General features: G+C 39.3%; 1 protein-coding gene across 7 annotated transcripts; it reads left to right on the plus strand.

The window, feature by feature from the left end:
• Positions 1 to 57: 57 nt before the first annotated feature.
• Positions 58 to 23,075, plus strand: LOC148875409 (rRNA biogenesis protein RRP5-like). Of its 7 annotated transcripts, none has more exons than XM_088964656.1 (5): positions 208 to 635; positions 13,296 to 13,380; positions 13,466 to 13,550; positions 22,394 to 22,468; positions 22,910 to 23,075. In XM_088964656.1, the coding sequence occupies exons 1-5, from the start codon at positions 622 to 624 to the stop codon at positions 22,969 to 22,971; spliced, it is 321 nt and encodes a 106-aa protein (XP_088820782.1). In that variant the 5' UTR covers positions 208 to 621; the 3' UTR covers positions 22,972 to 23,075. The 7 variants fall into 7 exon arrangements, 4 of the variants coding, with proteins under 4 accessions (XP_088820782.1, XP_088820780.1, XP_088820781.1 ...); XM_088964654.1 differs by having other exon boundaries at positions 216 to 736; XM_088964655.1 differs by having other exon boundaries at positions 216 to 736; positions 13,469 to 13,550.
• The last annotated feature ends 831 nt before the right edge of the window (positions 23,076 to 23,906 follow it).

Consider the following 23,906-nt stretch of genomic DNA (forward strand, 5'->3'; position numbering starts at 1 on the left):
AACGCGGCGGTTTAGAGTTAACGCTCTTTAAGACCGCTGCCTTAGAGAGAACTAAGTGGCGTTCCCAAAAAGACCGCCGCTTGTAAGATTAAATTAAAGAAAAATAAATACTGGGTGGCGGTCTTTGGCACCTGGCCCGACACTTTAATGTTTGAACCGGTCTAAAACTCTTTATTCTACCCAAGAAAATACAAACCCAAAATGCCAAAACCTTTGCATTCCCGCGTCTGTGTTCGAGAATAGTGCGATGGAGAACCTGTTGAAGAGGATGGGGAGTGTGATGTAGTTCCGGGCTGCACAATTCGATATGGTGAAGACAGGTTGAAGGCTGAGGGCGATGTCATTTCTACAAACATGGTCTTCTTGAAACCTGGCACGCCTACTCCAAGAACAACTGGAAATTCTAGACCAGGAGCTCATGTTGAAGTCCAAAAACTCACCTGCACAAATGGGATGATTTTCAGATTTTTATTTCTACGTTTCTTTACTACCATTCTCATAAGCATTTCACAGGGGAGGATCTGGGAGAACTACGACATTTGCTGCATTTCCAATGAAATTCCTGGGAAATAATTTGGTTGTTATTTTCGCCAGTAGAACCAATTGATCCCGTCTTCAGGCATGGAGGCATTCGGGTACATCTTTGATGTCTCTAAAGTTCAGTTAGTGTGATGAGGAATGCTTGTTCTTTAGCATGTGAAGTCCTTTTGCAGATTTTGGTATACAAAGGAAAAAGGTTTATTCTTTCTCTTGTATTATAGGCGCTTCTGAAACTGGTTCTACTTTTCTTCTCTTTGGTTCTTTGCATGTTTTTCTTTTGCAGGTTATCGGTGTTGTTTTCTGGTGTGTGGATCAATAGCTGATTTAGGTTTGAGTGTCATGCATAGTCTAGGATGCACCAACTGTGATATCTGATTTGTTCTGTATATCCACCGTATTTGTTTCTTAATCTGATTCTATATTACCAACTTTTTTATGGATTATGCTGCTTTGGAAGCATTCTTTACTTGGCTTGAAATTGGCATCAAATTTCGTCTTTCTCACCACAAGATAGACAACTTTCCACCATGATTTTGCTTTGTCTTGAAATTGGCATCAACAATAGCTTCTATCACTGAAAAATCCCCTAACAAATCAAGTGAAGCAGCATTCCCATCACAATTCCATTTCTTTTCTGAGGTGACTAGGTATTTATGGCTAGGGAAGCTTTGTTCTTGCTTTCTAAGTCCCAATTTTTTCTTTATTTTCTCAAATCGCTCAGATTTCTGGTTCTTATAGTATAATTTAATGCAATCTGTCGTTTTCTTATGATTAAGGAAAGAGGAAATATTTTTTGAAGTCCTTCCCAAATGTTGCAAGCATTTCCATGAAAATTTCCTTTCCTTTAGAGATGTCCACGGGTTGATCATTGCCCACTCCTTCTCAACAGCACATGGATCTTCAATTAATCCATTACTTGTAACAAACCTAAAGAGCCTTTTCTCCTTCTCATCCAAAAGTAAAGCTGGCATTCTCAAACTATTAGTGCAAACCTTAAATTGGGAATCTGATAGCAGCTTGCCAGAAAAATCAATTATCTCTGTGGTAGGATTAGGAACCAGGGTCAAGTTACCTGCTTTAGCAGAGGAACATATAAAATAACCACAGCCCATTGAATCAACCCACCTTTAATTGTAGCATAAACTTCATTAGAAGCTCCTCTATTTTTTTGTCTCATTAACTTCCTAATATATTATGATTTCCAGATTTTGGAGAGTGGAGAACAGATAGGATTAAAATATTTGAGGCCAATAGACCCTTGGGATTTGGTGACATTGGCAGGTTTGTGTTTTTATTTTCCTCAATTATTTGATTTAGTTTTGAACCTTCCAAGAAACCTTTGTGTTGCTTTTATTAAATCTTGTTGGGATATGGAGGAGAGTACAATTGTTAGGACTTGGGATGTGAGAGAGAGTAGACTAGGTACGATAGGATGGTAGCAAATGATAAAGGCTCAAGTTGTTGGGAAAATGGGAACTTGTATTGGGTTATTCTCAAATGTACAAGCTTATCCCTATTTATAGTAGAGCTAAGTAGGTGGAGCAAAGCCAACCAACATTCTAGACATCTCTCTCTAGAATTTTACCTTTTCTAGAAATCATCATCTTCTAGACCCAAATACATTGTAGAAGTTAGAACTTTTAGAAAGTGTATTACTTTTTCTAGAGGCTTAGAGATTTAATTTCTAGAGTGCTAATTAATTCTAGAAGTTTGAACTTCTAGAGAACTTCTGGAAAGTGGATTATTTTTTAACACTCCTCCTTAATGCACTTTCTTGTAACTCCTAGTTGCTCCCGTAACAACTCAAACTTTGAATGCGGTAATGCCTTTGTGAAAATGTCTACTAATTGTTCTTTGGACTTGCAGTGCTTGAGCTCAATTTCTCTTTTGCAAGTTGTTTCTCATAAAATGTGATACTTGATTGCAACGTGTTTCGTCCTACTATGGTATACTGGCTTTTTTTCCATTGCTATAGCAGACTTGTTGTCGCAATAGATCGTTGTCGGTTCCTTTTTCCGCTCACCCATGTCTTCAAGTATTCTTCTTAGCCATTGTAGTTATTCAAGACTGCTATCAGTCTTGAACACTAAGAAATTTCAGGTTCGAAAAGAAGAGAAAGTGTAGAGGAAAGAGGAGAAAAAGTAGAGAGAGAGCAGTAGAACACAAACTTTGAAAGGAAGGACAGAATCTAAATCATTATGCCGCCGCCACTTCTATTTAATATTTATAGGTTATGCTAGTCACATGAAAGGACACATCTGCCCTTGGTATTTACATAACACATAATAATATAAAACTGAAAAATAAATAACAACTAGAATAATAACAGCTAACCCTAGGATGAATAGGAACATTCTGCCCTACGGACAGAGTGGGATTACAGCTGTGGGACCCACATCAGTGTTCTCTACACTCCCCCTCAAGTTGGGAGTAAATGTTTATCATTCCCAACTTGGATAGATCCGCCTCTAGCTTCTTTCTTGACACAACTTTAGTGAGGATATCTGCTAGTTGCATACCGGATGTGATGTAAGGGAGGCATACTTCTTGAGATGAGACCCTCTCTCGTACAAAATAAGATTTCAGCCACTCCGTTAGCCATAGACCTATATTTTGCTTCAACACTAGACCGGGAGACAACACTTTGTTTCTTACTTCTCCAGGAGACAAGGTTACCTCCCACAAGGGCACAATATCCTGACGTAGACCTTTTGTCATCAACACTCCCACCCCAATCGGCATCTGTATAAACCTCCACCTTCATGTGGTTATTGTTCTTGAACAGTATACCCCTACCCGGGCATCTCTTCAAGTAGGCTAAAATTCTTTCTGCCGCAAGAAGATGTGTGGTTCTAGGAGAATGCATGTACTGGTTGACAACACTAACAACATAAGTAATACCTGGCCAAGTGAGGTAGAGATATAGGAGCTTTCCTACCAATCGCTAGAACATAACCTTGTCTTCAAGAAGCTCCCCACTCTCTGCACTAATCCTGTGGTTCTGTTCAATGGGTGTATCTGCTGGCTTGACACCTAACCTTCCAGTTTCTGCCAACAAGTCTAGGACATATTTCCTCTGAGAGATAAAGATCCCTTGTTTGGATCTAGCAATCTCAATACCCAAAAAATACCAGAGTACACCAAGGTCTTTCACCTCAAATTCTTGATGAAGGAGCTGTTTAAGGGACTCAATCTCATGGCTATCATTCCCTGTCACCACAATATCTTCAACATATACTGCCAGTAGTGTCAAGGAGGACTCTACCCTCTTGATGAATAGAGTATGATCTGACTGAGCCTGTATGTAACCAAACTTCACAAGGGCTGGTCTGAATCTATTGAACCAAGCCCTAGGTGACTGCTTCAAACCATACAAAGCCTTGTTGAGCCGGTAGACCTTCTTACCTATTTTTGCATCATAGAATCCAGGAGGCAAACACATGTACCTTCAGGTCTCCATTCAGAAAAGCATTTTTCACGTCCATTTGGTATAAAGGCCAAGTGTGACTCGCTGCAAGGGATAATAGGACCCGAATGGTAGTCATCTTGGCTACTGGGGCAAAGGTCTCCAAGTAGTCTATGCCATAAGTTTGTGTGAACCCTTTTGCAACTAACCCAACCTTATACCTTTCAATGGAGCCATCTGCATTATGCTTCGCCGTAAATACCCATCTGCATCCAACTGGTTTCTTTCCTTTGGGCAGATCAACTACCTCCCAGGTGTTATTTTTCAACAGGGCATCCATCTCAACCTTCATTGCATCTTTCCATTCCGGGACGGATAGGGCTTCTTGCAATGTTCTTGGAGTAGGGACATTGGAAATGGAACTAAGGTAGGACCTATAGGTAGGAGATAGTCGATCATAGGATAAGAACTGGGAAATACAGTGGGCTATAGATGTGGTACAATGTTGTTTCCCTTTACGAACGACAATCAGAAGGTCAATGTCATTTGTAGGAGGTGAAATGGTAACAATAGAGGAAGTCTCTGTGGGCCCTGGGACTGTAATACCTGGACTGTTGATGATCGGGATCAACCTGCCTGCACCGCATGTGATAGACCCTCAACTCCTGATCCCTCTGACCACCCTCACCATTGCAGCTTTCCCTCAACTCCCGATCCCTCTGACCGCCCTCACCATTGCAGCTTTCATCACCCAATGGAATAGGTAAAGGAACTGCCCCACTCTCACTGCTCTCCCCCTGAAGACAAGGACTCAATCCCCCACTCTCACTGCTCTCTCCCTGAGGAGAAACCCAAGGATAATAAGGTGTCTCCTCAAAGAAAGTGCCATCCATGGAGACGAACTTCCTCCCTGAGACAGGATCATAGCAGCAATAACCCTTTTGAGTTTGTGCATAACCAAGGAAAATGCATTTGGAGGCCTTGGGTTCGAACTTGGAGTGACGGAGTCCGAGAAGCTGAATAAAGCAGGTACAACCGAATGTTTTAAGGGGAATAGAAAACAACTTATCACTTGGGTATAGAAGGGAAAAAGGGGATCTCATATCAAGGACCCGGGAAGGGACTCGATTAATAAGATATACCGCCGTGAGGATAGCATCACCCCAAAAGCGAATAGGAACATTGGAAGTAAACATGAGACTTCTAGCCACTTCCAAGATGTGCCTATTCTTCCTTTTTGCAACTCCATTCTACTGAGGTGTATAAGGACAAGAGCTCTGGTGGATAACCCCATGATTGAGAAGGTAAGATGTCAATGGTTTAGCAAAGTATTCATTTGCTTTATCAGATCTGATAACTTTAATCTTGGCATCAAATTGGGTTAGGATCGTTTGGTGAAAGTTTTGGGTCAGGGCAGGTACCTCATCTCGTGAACGCATGAGATAAACCCAAGAAAAACGGGTATGGTCATCAACAAATAACAAGAAATATCTGTGCCCACCCATGGAAGGGATGTGATAAGCCCCCCAAACATCAGTATGCACAATATCAAAAAAATTATTACTCCTTTTATTGCTCAATAAATAAGGCTTTCTACAATGCTTAGCAAACTCACAACTTTCACACTGCAACTGAGACAACTCAACAGACTCAAATAAAGTTGGAAACAGACTCTTTAGAGATCGAAAGGACAAATGACCTAACCGGACTCACACTCTGAGAAACAAAAGACACCTTCTCTACTGACTCTTCCTAACGGAACATCTCCCCGAGCAGATAGATCCCATTCGTCTCACGGCCAATCCCAATCACCTTCTTCGTCTCCAAGTCCTGAAAAACACATCAGTCAGGGAAGAAGGTTACTGAGCAGTTCATATGCTTGGTAATACTACTGACTAAAAGAAGGTTAGTGTCAAGCTTAGGAACATGCAAAACAGATGACAAAGAGATAGTATCTGATAACTTGATGTCACCCTTCCCAGAAATAGGAACCAGGGAGCCATCAACAATAAACACTTTATCCCTACCAGAAGACAAATGGTAAGTGGTGAACAGTGAAGGCAAGCTAGTCATGTGGTCGGATGCACCTGAATCTATTACCCAACAAGGTTTAGTAGTACCTGGAGCTAAGGCATAGTAGGTTGAAGCTCGAGTACCTGAATGTGCGAAGGCAGATGTGGTAGGAGCTGATGGTGACTGCGATGGCTGAGCTGAATTTCCAACTTCCTTTTCTAATTGTATTAGGGCAGCCCGAACTGCAGCTAAGGTCTCTAAAGGTGTTCCTTTTGTGCCAGAGGAGAATGCTGAATCAGTGTTCACGGCCACATGAGCAGTGCCCTTCTTGCTTCTCAACTTCGTAGGAACCAAGTGAGGATGCAGTTTCCAACATGTTTCTTTTGTATGTTTGGGTTTCTTACAATGTTCACATTACCACATCCTTCTTGTCTTCCTTCCTCCTGTCCTTCTCTGAATCACCTCCTGATTTGGGTGTGACCGCTACAAAGGCTGGTGTGAGGGGCTGAGGCTGCATCATAACTTTCCTTTTGGTCTCTTCACTGTGTACGAATGAGTATGCCTGAGAGAGAGTCACACTGTCTCTAGTCAAAATCTGTTGCTGCACAATATCATATTTTGAATTTAGGCCCGCCAGAAACTCAAACACCCGGTTTGTCTTGACCTGCTTTCTATATATATGTGCATCTTTGGGACTCTCCCACTCAAGAGTCTCTAAGTGATCAATTTCATGCCACAGGGACTACAAGGTAGAGAAATATACTGAAACCAGTTTCTCTCATTGTTTAAGATTTTTCACTTCACATTTCAATTCATATGCTCTGGCAACATTAAGGGGTTGGGAATAAGTTTCTTTCATCACATCCCATATCTCCTTAGCTGTCTTTGCCCACAAGTAATTGTGGCTAATATGAGGCTGCATAGAATTACACAGCCATGTCATAACCAAGTAGTTTTCTTGGATCCACTTGGTATACGTGGGGTCTCCCTTAGGGGGTTCAGTCACATCTCCCAAGAGGTACCCTAATTTACCTCTTCCCCCAATAGTCATCATGGCTGATTGGGCCCATTCCAAATAGTTTGATCCATCAAACTTTACGGTAGTAATCTGACCACTCATCTCAAAAATACTACCATAAATGATGTTCCCAAAGCTGCCTTCTCCCTGATTTTTAAACTCCATCTCGGTCAAGTCTCAAAAACAACACTTGGACTACCAATCACAATCAACAACAGTGTAGAGAACATTGATGTGGGCCCCACAGCTGTGGTCCCACTCAGTCCGTAGGACAGAATATTCCTAGTCATCCTAGGGTTAGTTGCTGTTATTCTAGTTGTTATTTATTTTTCAGTTTTATATTATTATGTGTTATGTAAATACCAAGGGCAGATGTGTCCTTTCATGTGACTAGCATAACCTATAAATATTAAATAGAAGTGGCGGCGGAAGAATGATTTAGATTCTGTCATTCCTTTCAAAATTTGTGTATGTGCACAAAACTGAGATAACTCTGATCTGAAACCAACTAGCAAACACAACAGTAGCTGTCCGTAGGGTTCTCACCCCTTAAGAGAGTTCGAAAACCCCAAAAGACTCTGAAAACAGCTTAGAAGTAAGTCTGATTTGCTTGGCAGAATTAGGGTTTTAATCAGTCCTTAAAGTGAACAGTTCAGTTGCACAATCCAATCAGTACCGTATAGATAGACTTGCAGTTGGGTTAATATGAAACCCTAGAATCTGATCAATGCTAACAATAAACTTGAGGACAGATCTAGGTAGATCGCAAGGTTCAGTCTAACACTAGGGCTTGCCGCAAGATCACTTTCAAACCCTAGAGCAGAGAGAAACAAAGCTGAGACAGTTCGGCCCAACAGTAGGGTTTGCTGTAAAACCCTAGAGAATCGAAGGGAGAAAACTCTAGAATGGTTCGGCCTCCCTCTCCAGATAGGTCCAACCTATCTTCTCTGATAGAACTTCTCTTAGATAATAAATAACTTACAAGGAAAAATTGTTCGCTGCCTTCTAAGGTTACCCGAACCCTAGTCTTCTCTGATCCTTCCTGACCACCAACACTTTGCAACCATAACAAGCTTCTAACAACTGCTAGCACTTCTGGTGATCTCCAAGAATCAGCCTGCGAACTCCACCTTTTCAGCTTCCAATCCTAGGAGATTCTCATGTGGTCGGCTGGTATTAGACTCACATGAGAAACCCTAACTTGGCTATGATACCATGTAGTTATTCAAGACTGCTATCAGTCTTGAACACTAGGAAATTTCAGGTTCAAAAAGAAGAGAAAGTGTAGAGGAAAGAGGAGAAAGAGTAGAGAGAGAGCAGTAGAACACAAACTTTGAAAGGAAGGACAAAATCTAAATCATTCTGCCGCCGCCACTTCTATTTAATATTTATAGGTTATGCTAGTCACATGAAAGGACACATATGCCCTTGGTATTTACATAACACATAATAATATAAAACTGAAAAATAAATAACAACTAGAATAACAACAGCTAACCCTAGGATGACTAGGAACATTTTGCCCTACGGACAGAGTGGGACCACAGCTGTGGGGCCCACATCAGTGTTCTCTACAGCCATATAGCTTGAATTGTTGTTGTTGCTGCTGCTATGTACTCAGCTTCTGTTGATGATTGTGCTACTGTGGCTTTCTTCTTTGATGCCCAAGAGAATATTCCAGATCTTTGTGAGAAGGCATAGCCTGAGGTACTCTTCATGTCATCCACTGGTCCTGTCCAATCACTGTTAGTAGCTGATCAATCTTGAGTCAGTAGTGGATTTGTACCAAATGCCTTATTCTCTTGTGCCCTGCAAGTATCTTAGTATCCTTTTTGCTGCTCCATAGTGAACTTGACTTGGGCTTTGCATGAACCTCAAGAGTAAACTTGTTGCATACATAATGTTTGGCCACGTAGCTGTGAGATGGAGCAAACTACCAATAAGGCTTTTGTAGATTGAGGCATCAGCCTTCTTTGAACCATCTTCTTTCTTGAACCTCTCGTTTGTAATGAGTGGTGTAGCAACCGTCTTGCATCCTTCCATCTTAAACTTCTTCAGTAGATTCTCTATATACTTCTTTTGTGATGTAAAGATACCTTCTTCTTGATTGATCTCGATGCCAAGAAAGTAGTGCATTAATCCGATATCACTCATCTCAAACATCTTCATCATATCTTCTTTGAACTCCTTGATCATTGTCTCATTGTTTCCTGTACAAATGAGATCATCTACGTATAGAGAAATAATGAGAGTGTTAGAGTTACCTTGGGTCTTGATGTATAGAGTAGGCTCACTTTGACTCCTCTTAAATCCTTGATTGATGAAGTAACCATCAATCCGACTCTACCATGCTCTTGGTGCTTGCTTTAGGCCATAGAGAGCTTTCTTCAATCTTAGTACATTGTCTTCTCGTCCTTTTACTGTGAACCCTTGAGGTTGCTTTACATATATTTCTTCCTCGAGCACTCCGTTCAAAAACGCCAACTTGACATCAAGTTGATAGATCTTCCACTTCTTTTGTGCTACTAACGCTATGAGTGCTCTTATAGTGTCTAAACGTGCCACTGGAGCAAAGGTTTCATTGTAGTCTATCCCAGGCAATTGTGCATAGCCTTTAACGACTAGCCTTGCCTTGTGCTTTTGTATTGAGCCATTAGAGTTGAGCTTTGTCTTGTAGACCCACTTGACTCCAATCACTTTTTTGTCTTGAGGACGATCCACTAATTCCTATGTCTTGTTTTTCTCAATCATTGCGATTTCTTCTTTCATCGCCTTTACCCATACTTCTTGTTTTGTTGTTGCTTCAAAGCTTTCAGGTTCCATAGTTACAAAGTTGCATGTCTCATATATCTCACTGAGTGGCCTCGTCCTTCTTAGTGGCGATTTTGGAGATGACTCTTCTTGTTCTTCTTCTTCTTCTATTGTGGCTGATGATGGAGTTGATGGTGATGCTGTAGATTGAGGACTTTTTGGTCCTTCTTCTCCTTCATTATTGAGTGGCCTTAATCATTGTACTTTTGGTACCATGATGCTATGTTTCTCCACTTTTTCTTCTTTCCAGTTCCATGTAGCATTCTCATCAAACTCCACATCTCGACTAATAATTAGCTTCTTGCTCTTTAGGCTATAAATTCTATAGCCTTTTGATTGCGTACTGTATCCCAAGAATATTCCCTTCTCTGTCTTCTCTTCTAGCTTGTGCTTTTTTTCTATTGGAATGTGGACATAGAAAATGCATAAAAAAACTTTCAAGTGTTGTGTTGACGGCTTTCTTCTGCTCCAAGCTTTTATAGGAGTCTTGTTTTCTATTTCTCTTGTTGGACTTCTGCTAAGTAGATAGACTGCAGTATATATTGCTTCTGCTCAAAACATCTTAAGCATGCCTTGTTCCAATAGCATTGATCTTGACATCTCCATCACTGTTCTGTTCTTCCTTTCTAAAACTCCATTCTGCTTTGGGGCATAGCCGATGGTCAACTGATGCTCCAAGCCTTCATCTTTGCAAAACTTGTCGAACTCATTTGAAGTATATTCTTTTCCTCTATCACTTCTGATCACTTTTATGCTTTGGCCGCTTTGTTTTTCAACGAGATTCTTAAATCTTTTAAAAATCTTAAAGACTTCTGATCTTTCACACATAAAATAAACCCAAGTCATTCTTGTAAAATCATCAATGAAGAGAATGAAGTACCTGCTTTGTTCGAAGGATGTCATTCTCATTGGTCCACAAACATCTGTATGTACGAGCTCTAGGATTGCCTTGGCTCTCCATGCACCACTTGATGGGAACGATTTCCGATGTTGCTTACCAAGCAAGCATCCTTCGCATATGTCGTTCATCACTTGAATGGATGGCAGATCCTTCATCATGTCTTTTTGATGGAGTACTTTTAGCCCGTGCAAATTGAAGTGGCCAAATCTTCGTTGCCAAAGCCATGATTCATCTTCCTAAGCCTTCATCGCTGTCTCAGTGTATTGCTATATGATTGGAAAATTCCTTTGGTGCTGCATCTTTACCTTAATAATCTCCAAGCTTTTATTTTTGTTGTCGTATATCGTGCATGAGTCTTCTTTGAAGAGTAGAGAATATCCTTTTTCCACTATTTGCCCAATACTTAATAGATTTGTCTTCAGTCTTGGGACTAACAACACATCTTGTATGAGTTGTGTCCCATTCCTTGTCTTAATAGTGATAGTTCCTTTACATTTGACCTCCACTAATTCTCCATTGCCAAGCCTGACTTGTGACTTGATTGACTTGTCTATATCTTTAAAGATCTTCTCATTACCTGTCATGTGATTACTACAGTCGCTATCTAAATACCAAGTATCGCCCTTTACTTCTGAAGTAGCATTACATGCATAGAATAGATAATTATTTTTATCCTTCTCTTCAGAGTAATTAGCTTGATGTCTTTCCTTAAGACGACAATCCTTCTCTACATGCCCAAGTTTTTTACAATTTTGACATTGTGGTTTTCCCCGAAACCAACAATCTTTCTCAAGATATTGGTTTTCTTGCAAATACGGCATGGCATATATTTTCCTTTTTCTATCTCTCCTAATATTTCCTCCATTCTCATCGTTTCTACAACTTTCTTCTTTTTTGGAATTTTCTCTAAATTTTCTTTCATCTCTTTTGGATTTCTAAGACCTTATATTGAGCTTAGGTTGAAAGGTGTTCTCCATAGAGCTTTCATCACGCCTACTCAGTCTTTTTTCGTAAGCTTCTAGAGAGCCCACCAACTCTGTTACTGATAGAGTGGTGATATTTTTTGTCTCCTCAATGGTGGTTACTATTGGATCATATTTTTCTACCACACTAATTAATATTTTTTCAACCACCATTTTTTCAGTAATATCTTCTCTATAGGCTCTTAATCGATTGGCAATTTCTCTTAATCTAGAATAATAATCTTTAATGGTCTCAGAATCCTTCATCTTCATATTCTCCAAATCCCTTCTAAGAGTTTGAAGTTCAATAGTACGTACCTTGTCATTGCCTTGAAACTCCTCCTTCAAGGTATCCTATGCACCTTTGGCACTTGTAGTACCACTAATTCTTGGAAAAATTGATTTTGCCATTGCCATCTGTATGTGATAGAGAGCAAGATTATCCTTTTCCATACTCTTTTATAATTTCTTTTACTCTGCTGCAGATAGAGTAGAACTACTTTTAGGGATTGTAAATCCCTTATCCACAATTTCCCAAGACCTTGGGACATGAAGAAAGTCATCATTTTAATGGTCCAATAGTCATAATTTTCTCCAGAAAAAATGGGGATTGGAATTTGGCTATTAGCTAGAATTGTGGCCATGAAAAGTTTTGGGATAATAGGGAATTTCGGCTAAAAGGAAATAACGCCCAAAAATAATCGAACGGGCTCTGATACCACTGTTGGGATATGGAGGAGAGTAGAGTTGTTAGGACTTGGGATGTGAGAGAGAGTAGACTAGGTAAGATATGATGGTAGCAAATGATAAAGGCTCAAGTTGTTGGGAAAATGGGAACTTGTATTGGGTTATTTTCAAATGTACAAGCTTAGCCCTATTTATAGTAGAGCCAAGTAGGTGGAGCAAAGCCAACCAACATTCTAGACATCTCTCTCTAGAATTTTACCTTTTCTAGAAATCATCATCTTCTAGACCCAAATACATTGTAGAAGTTAGAACTTTTAGAAAGTGTATTACTTTTTCTAGAGGCTTAGAGATTTAATTTCTAGAGTGCTAATTAATTCTAGAAGTTTGAACTTCTAGAAAACTTTTGGAATGTGGATTATTTTTTAGCAAATCTAAAGCATTTAATCATTTGAAAATGTTAGGTTATTGTTGTTGAAATTTCTGTCCCTAGTTACATATAAGACTTTACACCAAGAAAAATAGTTCATATATAGTCCACTTAATTTCTTCAATTAGAGCTTGCTGCATCCATGGACTACAGCCATATTTAAGATAATGTATGCATATGACGAGTGAAAAATTGCAAGATTAAAGTACTAAATGAATTGGAAACACCATATGGCACCTAGTTTGAGGTAGTAATGGTAGATTCATTAACTTCATTAGTAGAACATATTATTTTAATTGGAATGGAATGAATGGGTAGGATTTCTACTTCTGACTCCACCTAAGTTGTTGTGACAGCTGATGGTGATGTGGAAACAACCAAGGTGGGGGAGGGGTTCTTTTTCTTTGAAAATTGTTTTAATGAATGATGACTACCTGACAATGTATATTCATATTGGATGTTTTATAACAAGTTCAATTTATCCTTCTCTCCCTCCCTCCGTCCCTATTTTCCCACTCAACTGCGCACAGGCGTTCTATGGATGATTCAGTGGAGTTGCGTAGCTTGGTTTCTGGTGTTGTGGAGAGGTTGGCTCCTACTATAGTTATTATGCATGTAAGTGGAAAAGGTTCTTGAAGGGAACTGCATACATTTGGCTGATTGATCTTTCTAGTGATTTGGCTTGGCTTTTCTATACTAGAAGTTGGGATGCAATGCAGGGCAAGCTGCTTTAATGAACTCAATCCTCAAGCCTGGCTACGAATTTGATGAATTGTTGGTTCTAGGTGTAGTAAAGTTCCTTTGTTAACATGATCAAGACTTATTGCTTTTGTACTTATTTTGTTTATTTTACTAATCTTGTTAGGTCTCTAATGTCTGTTAATTATATATTTTTTGATGCTCAGCAGATTCTATTATGCATTCCTATGGGTTTATCTTTTCTCTAGGTTCATTTTTGTAGAGAACACTGATGTGGGCCCCACTGCAGTGGTTCCCACTGTGTTCGTAGGACAGCATGTGTAGTTATTTGTTTCAGTTATAGTAGTGTCAGTTTGTTAATTCAGTTGTTATTTATTTCAGCTTTTATTTACTTTATTTATTATGTAAGTACTAAGGGCAGATGTGTCCTTTCCATTATGTACTAAATATAACCTATAAATAATAAGAAAGTGGCGGTGGCAGATCTGTTAGAATCTGTCCCTCCTTTCAACCACTTGTGTTCTCCTGTTTCTCTTCTATTCTCTCTCATTTCTCTCACTTTTCTTCTGTTTTATAAACCTAAAACTTATTAGGATTCAAGACTGATTACAGTCTTGATCTTCTACTTGGTATCAGGGCCTATCTAGGGCTTCTCATGTGTGTCTAGTCCAGCCGACCACATGAGGACTAGCTAGGGCTGGAAGCTTTGAAGAAGTATTTGGTGGCTGAATCTTGGAGATTACCAGGAGAGGTTCGCAGCAGTTGAAGACTTGCCGCAGCTTGCAGAGAGTTGGTAATCAGGAAGAAGCAGCGAAGGTTAGGGTTCAGGTAACCCTAGAAGACAATAGACCAAAGTACATAAGTAAGTTTTTTTTTTTTAATTGAGTTTTAGAGACTACAATCAATCGAGATAGGTTGGACCTTTCTAGAAAGAGGGGCCAAACTGTGTTCAAGTTTGTTTCTAGGGTTTGACTTGCCGAACTGTGTTTAAGTTTGTTTCTAGGGTTTGACTGTTAGGCCGAACCCCCCTCTCAGAGGTGATTAGTTTTTAGGGTTTCATATTGCCCTACGACAAGCCCACTTGTGCGAATTGCTTGGAGAGTGCAGCTGAGCACTTATTTCAGACCTATAGTTGAAACCCTAATTTTGCTCTCGCAGCAGTGGCCCCACAGTAGTGATTTCAAAAAATAGCATTTCAGATTGACAGACTGCCTGGTATTGTGCATGCCGATTGATTTCAGATCAGATTTGAGTTGATACCTTGCATATATTGTGATAGGCGATTGGTTTCAGATCAGATTTGGGTTTGTTTCAGATCAAATTTCGGATTGGATCAGATTTGTGTTGGTTTCGGATCAGATTTCAGACCTGCTTGTTTGACTCTGTTTTTTGATATAGTGGCTCTAACAGTTTGTAGCCACTGAATCTTGATCAAAGATGGAGTTTAAGGGTCAGGGAGAAAGTAGTTTTGGAAACCACAGTTATGGTAGTGTATCTGAAACCGGGTTTCAGATTACAACTATGAGATTTGATGGGTCAAATTATTTGGAGTGGGCTCAATCAGCCATGATGGCTATTGGAGGAAGGGAAAAACTGTGTTACCTCTTGGGAGATGTGAAAGAACCTTCCAAGGAGGACCCAACATACACCAAGTGGGTTCAAGAGAACTAGTTGGTTATGGCATGGCTGTGTAATTCTGTGCAGCCACATATCAGCCGAAATTACTTGTGGGCAAAGACAACCAAAGAGATATGGGATGTTGTGAAAGAAACCTATTCCCAACCCCTTAATGTTGCCAGAGCCTATGAACTGAAGTGTGAGGTGAACAACCTTAAACAAGGAGAGAAGCAAATTTCTGTTTACTTCCTTACCTTGAAATCCTTGTGGCATGAGATTGACCATCTAGAGACCCTTGAGTGGGAGAGTCCCAAAGATGCATAGACTCACAGAAAGCAAGTCGAGACGAATAGGGTATTTGAGTTTTTGGTTGGTTTGAATTCAGAACATGACATTGTGCGACAACAGATATTGACAAGAGATAGTGTGACCCTTTCTCAAGCATACTCCCTGGTGCATAGTGAAGAGACCAGGAGGAAAGTCATGATGCAGCTTCAGCCCTCTTTCCCAACCTTGACAACTATTAAACCTAAGCCAGGGGGTGACTCAGAAAGGGACCGGAAGAAGAAGATAAACGGGATCTGGTATGTGAACATTGCAAGAAACCCAAGCACACAAAAGATACTTGTTGGAAGCTACATCCTCACTTTGTCCTAGCAAAACTAAGAAATAGAAGGGTAATGCTCATGTGGCCATGAACACTGATTCAACACCCTCATTAGGCACATCCTAGAGACTTTAGCTGCTGTTTGGGCTGCCCTCATATAGTTGGAAAAGGAAGTTGGGAGTTCAGCTCAGCCATCTCAGTCACCATCAGCTCCTGTCACATCTGCATTTGCACATTCAGGTACTCGAGCCTCAGCTTACCATGTTTCAGCTCCAGGTAATACTGACCACTGTTAGGTAATAGATTCAGGTGCATCTGACCATATGACTAGCTTGCCATCTTTGTTCACTTCTTATCACTTGTCCTCTGGCCGAGATAGAGTATCCATTGCTGAAGGCTCTCTTGTTCCCATTTCGGGCAAGGGGGACATCAAACTATCGGATACTATCTCCTTATCTTTTGTCTTGCATGTTCCTAAGCTTGATACTAATCTGCTTTCAGTTAGTAGTATTACCAAACACATGAACTGTTCAGTAACCTTTTTCCCTGACCGATGTGTTTTTCAATATTTAGAGACGAGGAAGGTGATTGGGACTGGCCGTGAGACAAACGAGATCTATCTGCTTGGAGAGAGTTCTCGTCGGGAGGAGTCAGTGGATAAGAAGTCTTTTGTTTCCTAGTCTGTGAGTTCGGTTATGCCAAAGCATAACCGATTAGGTCATTTGTCTTTTAAGTCTTTGAAAAGTTTGCTTCCTGCTTTATTTGAGTCTGTTGAGTTATCAAAGTTGAGGTGTGAGAGTTGTGAGTTTGCCAAACATTGTAGAACCTCTTATTCTTTAAGTAATAGAAGGAGTAATTCCTCTTTTGATATTGTGCATATTGATATTTGGGGGCCATATCATATCTCTTTTATGGGTGGGTACAGATATTTTCTACTGTTTGTTGATGACCATACCCGTTTTTCTTCGGTCTATCTTATGCGTTCTCGGGATGAGGTTCCTGCTCTGACCCAAAACTTCCATCAGATGGTTCTCACTCAGTTTGGGACCAAAATCAAAGTCCTTAGATCTGATAATGCAAAGGAATACTTTGCTCAGCAATTGACCTCCTACCTTCTTAGCCATGAAGTTATTCACCAGAGCACTTGCCCTTATACACCACAGCAGAACGGCGTTGCCGAAAGGAAGAATATGCATATCTTGGAGGTGGCTAGAAGCATTATGTTTATCTCCAATGTACCTATTCGCTTCTGGGGTGATGCTATCCTCACGGCAGTTTATCTCATTAATCGAGTTCCTTCCCGGGTCCTTGATATGAGAACCCCCTTTTCCATTCTATAACCAAATGAGGAGTTGTTCATTGTTTCCCTTAAAACCTTTGGTAGTACCTGTTTCATTCAGCTTCTCGGGCCTCATCATTCCAAGTTTGAACCTAAGGCCTCCAAATGCATTTTCCTTGGTTATGCACAAACTCAAAAGGGTTATTGTTGCTGTGATCCAGTTTCAGGGAAACGGTTTGTCTCCATGGATGTCACCTTTTTTGAGGAGACACCCTATTATCCTAGGGTTTCTCCTCAGGGGAAGAGCAGTGAAAGTGGAAGTGGGGCTGGTAGAAGTGGGGCTGTTCCTTTACCTATTCCACTGGATAATGAAGGCTGTAGTGGTGAGGGTGGTCAGAGGGAGCCGGAGTTGAGAGTTTATCACAGGCGATGCAGGCAGGTTGATCCTAGTCATCGGCAGTCCCGACTAGCTCCAGTTCCTTCTGCGGCTCTAGATCCAGAGCCTACTGAGATACCTCTCACTGTTGCCATTTCCCCTCTTGTGGATGATCTTGATCTCCCTATTGCCATTCGCAAAGGGAAACGACATTGCACCACTTCTACAGCTCACAACATCTCACAGTTCTTATCCTATGATTGTCTGTCTCCATCTTACCAGTTCTATCTCACTTCCATTGCCAATGTCCCTATTCCAAGAACATTGCAAGAAGCCTTGTCAGTTCCAGAATGGAAAGATGCAATGCAAGTCGAAATGGATGCCCTGTTGAAGAATAATACTTGGGCACTGGTTGACCCACCAAAAGGAAAGAAACCGGTGGGATGCAGATGGGTGTTCACCGTAAAGCATAATGTTGATGGCTCTATTGAAAGGTATAAAGCCCGACTGGTTGCAAAGGGGTTCACTCAGACTTATGGTATGGACTACTTGGAGACCTTTGCCCCAGTAGCCAAGATGACCACCATCTGAGTTCTGTTATCCCTTGCAGCAAATCATTCTTGGCCCCTGTTTCAGATGGATGTTAAAAATGCCTTTCTAAATGGAGACTTACAGGAAGAGGTTTACATGCAGTTGCCTCCTGGATTCTATGATACAAATACATGTAAGAAGGTTTGCCGACTGAACAAGGCATTGTATGGTTTGAAGCAGTCACCTAGAGCCTGGTTTGATAGGTTCAAATTAGCCCTTGGAAAGTTTGGTTATGTATAGGCCCAGTCAGATCATACACTATTCGTCAAGAGGGTGGAGTCCTCTCTGACACTATTTGCAGTATATGTTGATGATATTGTGGTGACAGGAAATGACAATCATGAGATTGAGTCCCTCAAACAGTTCCTTCATCAAGAGTTTGAGGTGAAAGATCTTGGTGCACTACGGTACTTTTTGGGTATTGAGGTTGCTGGAAAGTTGGGTGTTAAGCCGACTGATACACCCATCGAACAAAATCACAAGATTAGTGCAGAGGTCGGGGAGCCTCTTGAAGACAAAGTTATGTTCCAACGGTTGGTTGGAAAGCTCCTATATCTCTGCCTCACTCGGCCGGATATCAGCTATGCAGTTAGTGTTGTTAGCCAGTACATGCACTCCCCTAGAACTTCTCATCTTCTTGCGGCAGAGAGAATATTAACATACTTGAAGAGATGCCCGAGTAGAGGTATACTGCTCAAGAACAATAATCCCATGAGGGTGGAAGTCTATACAGATGCCGATTGGGCTGGGAGTGTTGATGACAGAAAGTCTACCTCTGGATATTGTGCCCTTGTGGGAGGTAACCTTGTCTCTTGGAGGAGTAAGAAGTAGAGTGTTGTTTCCCGCTCCAGTGCTGAAGCGGAATACATGTCAATGGCTAATGGAGTGGCTGAAATCTTATGGCTGAGGTCACTACTTGAAGAGTTGGGTATTGACTATGAAAAGCCCTTAATGCTGTATTGTGATAATCAGACAGCTATTAATATAGCCCACAACCCATTGCAGCATGACAGAACTAAACATATCGAAGTTGATTGGCATTTTGTGCGAGAAAGGATCACATCACAAGAAGTGTGTCTTCCGTACATCACATCTAATATGCAGCTCGTGGATATCCTCACCAAGGTTGTACCAAGGAAGAAGTTAGAGACAGACTTATCCAAGTTGGGAATGATAGATATCTACTCCCAACTTGAGGGGGAGTGTAGAGAACACTGATGTGGGCCCCACTGTAGTGGTCCCCACTGTGTTCGTAGGACAGCATGTGTAGTTATTTGTTTCAGTTATAGTAGTGTCACTTTGTTAATTCAGTTGTTATTTATTTCAGCTTTTATTTACTTTATTTATTATGTAAGTACTAAGGTCAGATGTGTCATTTCCATTATGTACCAAACATAGCCTATAAATAATAAGAAAGTGGCGGTGGCAGATCTGTTAGAATCTGTCCCTCCTTTCAACCACTTGTGTTCTCCTGTTTCTCTTCTATTCTCTCTCCTTTCTCTCACTTTTCTTCTGTTTTGTAAACCTAAAACCTATTAGGATTCAAGACTGATTACAGTCTTGATCTTCTACTATTTTTTTTTTTTTTTGCATTTATTTAAGCATCCGTAATGGGAGATCCAATTGAGCTAGTACTCTATAAAGACTTGCCTTTTTTGCATATATGTGTAAATATGTTGAAGCCTTGCACGCAACCCAATTCATTTGTCCAAATCCCAAAGCACACAATCTGAAAAAAAAAAGCATTTATCCAAGTGGACAAAAGCCCCAATATGCATATCAACATAGGTAACATTCGTTTTAAGAAAATGAAAAATCATTTCAGATATAACCTTGGCTCAGTCACATAAATCCATATACGCTCTTACATATGGTGAAGTATAATTATAGAAAAATAATAACCAACAAAGGCAGACTATAACTATGAAATGAAAACATAATTCATGAAAAGAAATGCTTGGGATATTGATGCAAAATAGCTTATATTATACTTGTCTGTCCAAGAAAGGGAAAGTCTTGTAGGAAGTAATTTTGGGAGCAGTGGTTTGGTTTTTATGGACAAAGAGATGGGAGAATTTTTAAAAGTAAACACAATACTGCAGATACAAATTTAAAAGGCTTATGGGGCAGAATCTACTCATGGGCTGCATTTTATAGAGAGCTAAAGGATTTTCCTTGCACCTCTTTTTTTGATTTTAGGATCCTTTTTGTATGTAGATCTGCAGTGTATAATAAGCTTCTCAGTGTTTTCCCCTGTACAAATTCTTTTTGAACAGGGCCTTGTATATTTTGAGTTTCTCTTAATACAGTACTTTCTTTTTCTCAGAAAAAAAAACCTATACTCACTCAACCTAAATTGTGCATGGGTTGAAGTATTAGAACTATGGTCTTAAATAGGGTAAGTTTATTATGAACTTTGTTATCTATTCGCTCTGATTTATTCTTGTCTAGAAGCGCAAAAGAGTTGCATCTGCTGACCTGGAGGTCCATTAGACTGAATGCAAATATAGAGATTGTTAAAGAGAATTATTTGGCAAGTATTTGATTATTTTCACTGCAAATTGTAATTTTCCTTTCATCTATTGTTTCTAGAAGTAAAATAGTGTAGCCATACTTGTAAGTGGAATTGTCTTCATGAAGGTCCTCTCAATCCCAGAGTATAGTTATGCTATTGTCTATGCATCAACTGTTGACTATAATACACAAAAGCTTCCCCAGAGAAGCTTCATGAATGGACAAAGGTCTGGAAATTGCTTGTTTAATACATTATGGATTTCCCCATATGCTCTAGGGCAACTTATGAAGGATATATAGCTTCTTTGATTTGTTTATTTTCTTATGATAATAGACTGCAATCTAATGCCTCAAAATTTTGGACTTGGCATCAAATCTAAATAATCAATTTAGGGGGCTATCTAGTTAGATATTGGATTCACTGTAACTTATTAACTTTAGTCTCAACTTGGTCAAGCTGCGGGGACAATTATGGTAAGTTAACTCAGGTCACTTTTACCTGGAATTTTCAACGATAATGGTGCAAATACTTTGATTTTCAGGTTTTTCTTTAAAATCTTACTATATTTTAAATTACATGTCACTTAATGGTTATTAATGTCCATCTCTTTGCACAATGGTCCTTGTCTACTATTTGTCTGGTAATTTACTTGATTTCTCTAAGGCCTTTTCTTTGCCCTCAACCATTATGTGTGTTTTTCCAGATATTGTGGTTCTCCATCACCCATCTTATCTTACCACTACATTTTATACTATACGTTACCCAAATTGAACTGATCCTCTGCACCCAAAGAATTAAATTCCTACTTTTATTTTGTCTTGGATAAAGTCCTATCCAAACTTTAACCCATTCTTAGTGATAAGCTAAGTAGGATCCACCACAACAAAGCAAGAGATCAGAAAGCCAAATGCCTGAGTCCTGAGTCCTGACTCCTTCAAGAAATGGAAAATCCCTGTTTTAAAGGAGAGAGAACAAATTCTTGTTGAATTTAGAAAAATCAAAGGGGTGATAATTTTGTTATCCTATTTTGTCAAACATCTTAAATGCTCTAAAAATTTTGCAATTGTGGATAATTTATTAGGCATGGTATTCAGTTGACTAGTAAGAAGTACTAAAACAAATTAAGGAAATACCTACTATAGCTTTTACAGAACTTTATTTAGCAATTCTGTAAAATTTTCATTGACCGTCTATTTTGTTTTTTTCTCCTTATTTCTTATTAAAGATGATGGTGTAAGTTGTTTGTTCATCTAACTGTAGCTTGCTTTGCTTCTAGAAGTTGCTGAAATTTCCATTAAGGACATGCAGGTTTTATATTCTGTCCTTCACCTACCTTAAACTGTTATTTCAAATTATTGCATTATGGAGTATCTTAACAATTCCATTTGAGCTTTGGGGAATTCATTTCACTTTCTTTCTGAAAATGTAGATTCCCCTAACTGGGTAGCACTCAATACTGGGAAGGGAAGTTGTTGTAATGTTGATCCTGATGATCTTGGAAGAGGTGGTTTCCTTGTAATGTTGAAGAAACAATAAAATATATACAAGTGGTTTCCTTGTACATATGAACGATACCAATGTTCCATTATAGATATATGACAAGAATAACTGAATTGTTTGGATAATATATGGACTAATGTGCAGAATAAAGTGTCACTTTTTATATAGGTTTGGGTGTGGTTTGAAAGCTATCCTAGTAATATACCAAGTCATATGTTATGTTTCTTGCATTTAGGAAATATTTGTTTTGCTTATATGTAGAATGCAAACTTGATGCTAGAATTCTCTTGAATAAATGTTCACATGGAAATGGAACACTTTCTCAAAGATGATTAATGGATGCAAATTGATATAGTCAAATCTGTAATTGTGTTCTATTAGGGATGCCAGTTTTAGAACTCTTCTCCAACTGTGTTTGAAAATCTAACTTACCTGATTGTGCAGATACCACCAACACCGAAATCGCCAAAGCTTGGTGCATAAGAGTTTACTCGTGGAAGGTTCTAAAGGAAATAACAGGTTTGTAGGCACCAGGGCTTACTTGTGGAAGGTTTTGAAGGAAGTAGCAGTCATAGCAGTAGAATAGGCATGCTAAGTCGAGATTTGAAAAGCTCCCAATGGCATTGTGAAGGGAACATCTCTTGTACAAACCAAGAATTTATCAATTTGAAACCAAAATGTATTTGACTCAAAAGTTTTGAATGGATAATATATTTTTAAATTTTATTTGTAATTGATGTTTTGATTTTTTTTGTGTTTCATTTTAATTTAGATGAATGTAGAGAAAATAGATTATTTTAAGAAAATTAGAAATAAATTAAAAAACAGGTTATATAAAAAAAATATAGATTTAGCGGTTTCCCGTAGTGTTTGTGCAGATGAATATCTATTTTTATACATTTTCTAATAATATCTCATTTATTTTACATTTTCTAACAATTTATATGTTATTATTTGCAGGTTTGATCATTATGTTAAGTGGATTTGCATTGGAAGATGTGCTATATTATTTGACAAATTGAATTTTTTTAAAGTCCTTGTACTTTTTATGTCAATTGGATATTATATTTGAATAATTTGTTTTGGATATAATATTTTTTCTTAAATTAAAACATTTTGTTTTAAATTACACTTTTTTATTTAAGTTGTTTTTATAAATCAATTGGCAGGAGATTTGTAATAAATAGGTATTAAAGTGTGAATTAATGAAAGTGCAAGTGCAAAAAAAATGTTGGTATTAACTTGGTATAAATAAAAATAAAAAAGATCTAAGCTTAAGTCGGCGGTCATGTAACCACCGATTTAACCATAAATGACATCTAAGGCGGCGGTCATATATTATCAAATCCGGTGGTTCAGACCGTCACCTAAAGATACCAGAAGGCGGCGGCCCAAACTGCTGCCATATTAACTCTAAGCCGGCGATTCTAAGTGACCACCACTGTAGAGTAATTCGAACCATCTTTGATGTAAGGCAGCAGCCGATGTGGAGGCGGACGCCTGACTGTCGCTTTAGATCCGCCTTTGACTGTTTTTCTTTAGTGAATTAATTCTAGTTATCTTTACAAGAATTTTATTTGGATATATCTTTATATTAATGAATCATAATAGATGTAATAAATAAGAATAATTTTATAGATATAAAAATGTAAAAAATTGTAAAAAAATTTTGAAACTATATTAGTGGCCAGAGTGACATCACTAAGCTGGGGGAGGGGGAGGCCTCAAGAGTTATAGCCTCTCTCTACTTTGTTTAGTGCTGTCCTCTGCAACCAGAGGACGGGAATTCACACATGAAAACAGGGCAGCTAGAATATGCCATCAGAGTTAATCATACTCCAGTTTATATTCTAGAGATTGTTAATTTGTATCAACCGAATTCACATCTCCGCCCCACCAGGAGCCGCCCCACAATGCCCCACAGCACATCCCCATCATGTATTGGGAACAACTCTTG

This window comes from Nelumbo lutea, chromosome 1, assembly GCF_056320005.1.
Source record: "Nelumbo lutea isolate HS-2025 chromosome 1, American lotus-T2T, whole genome shotgun sequence".
In the NCBI taxonomy this organism is placed as follows: Eukaryota; Viridiplantae; Streptophyta; class Magnoliopsida; order Proteales; family Nelumbonaceae; genus Nelumbo; species Nelumbo lutea.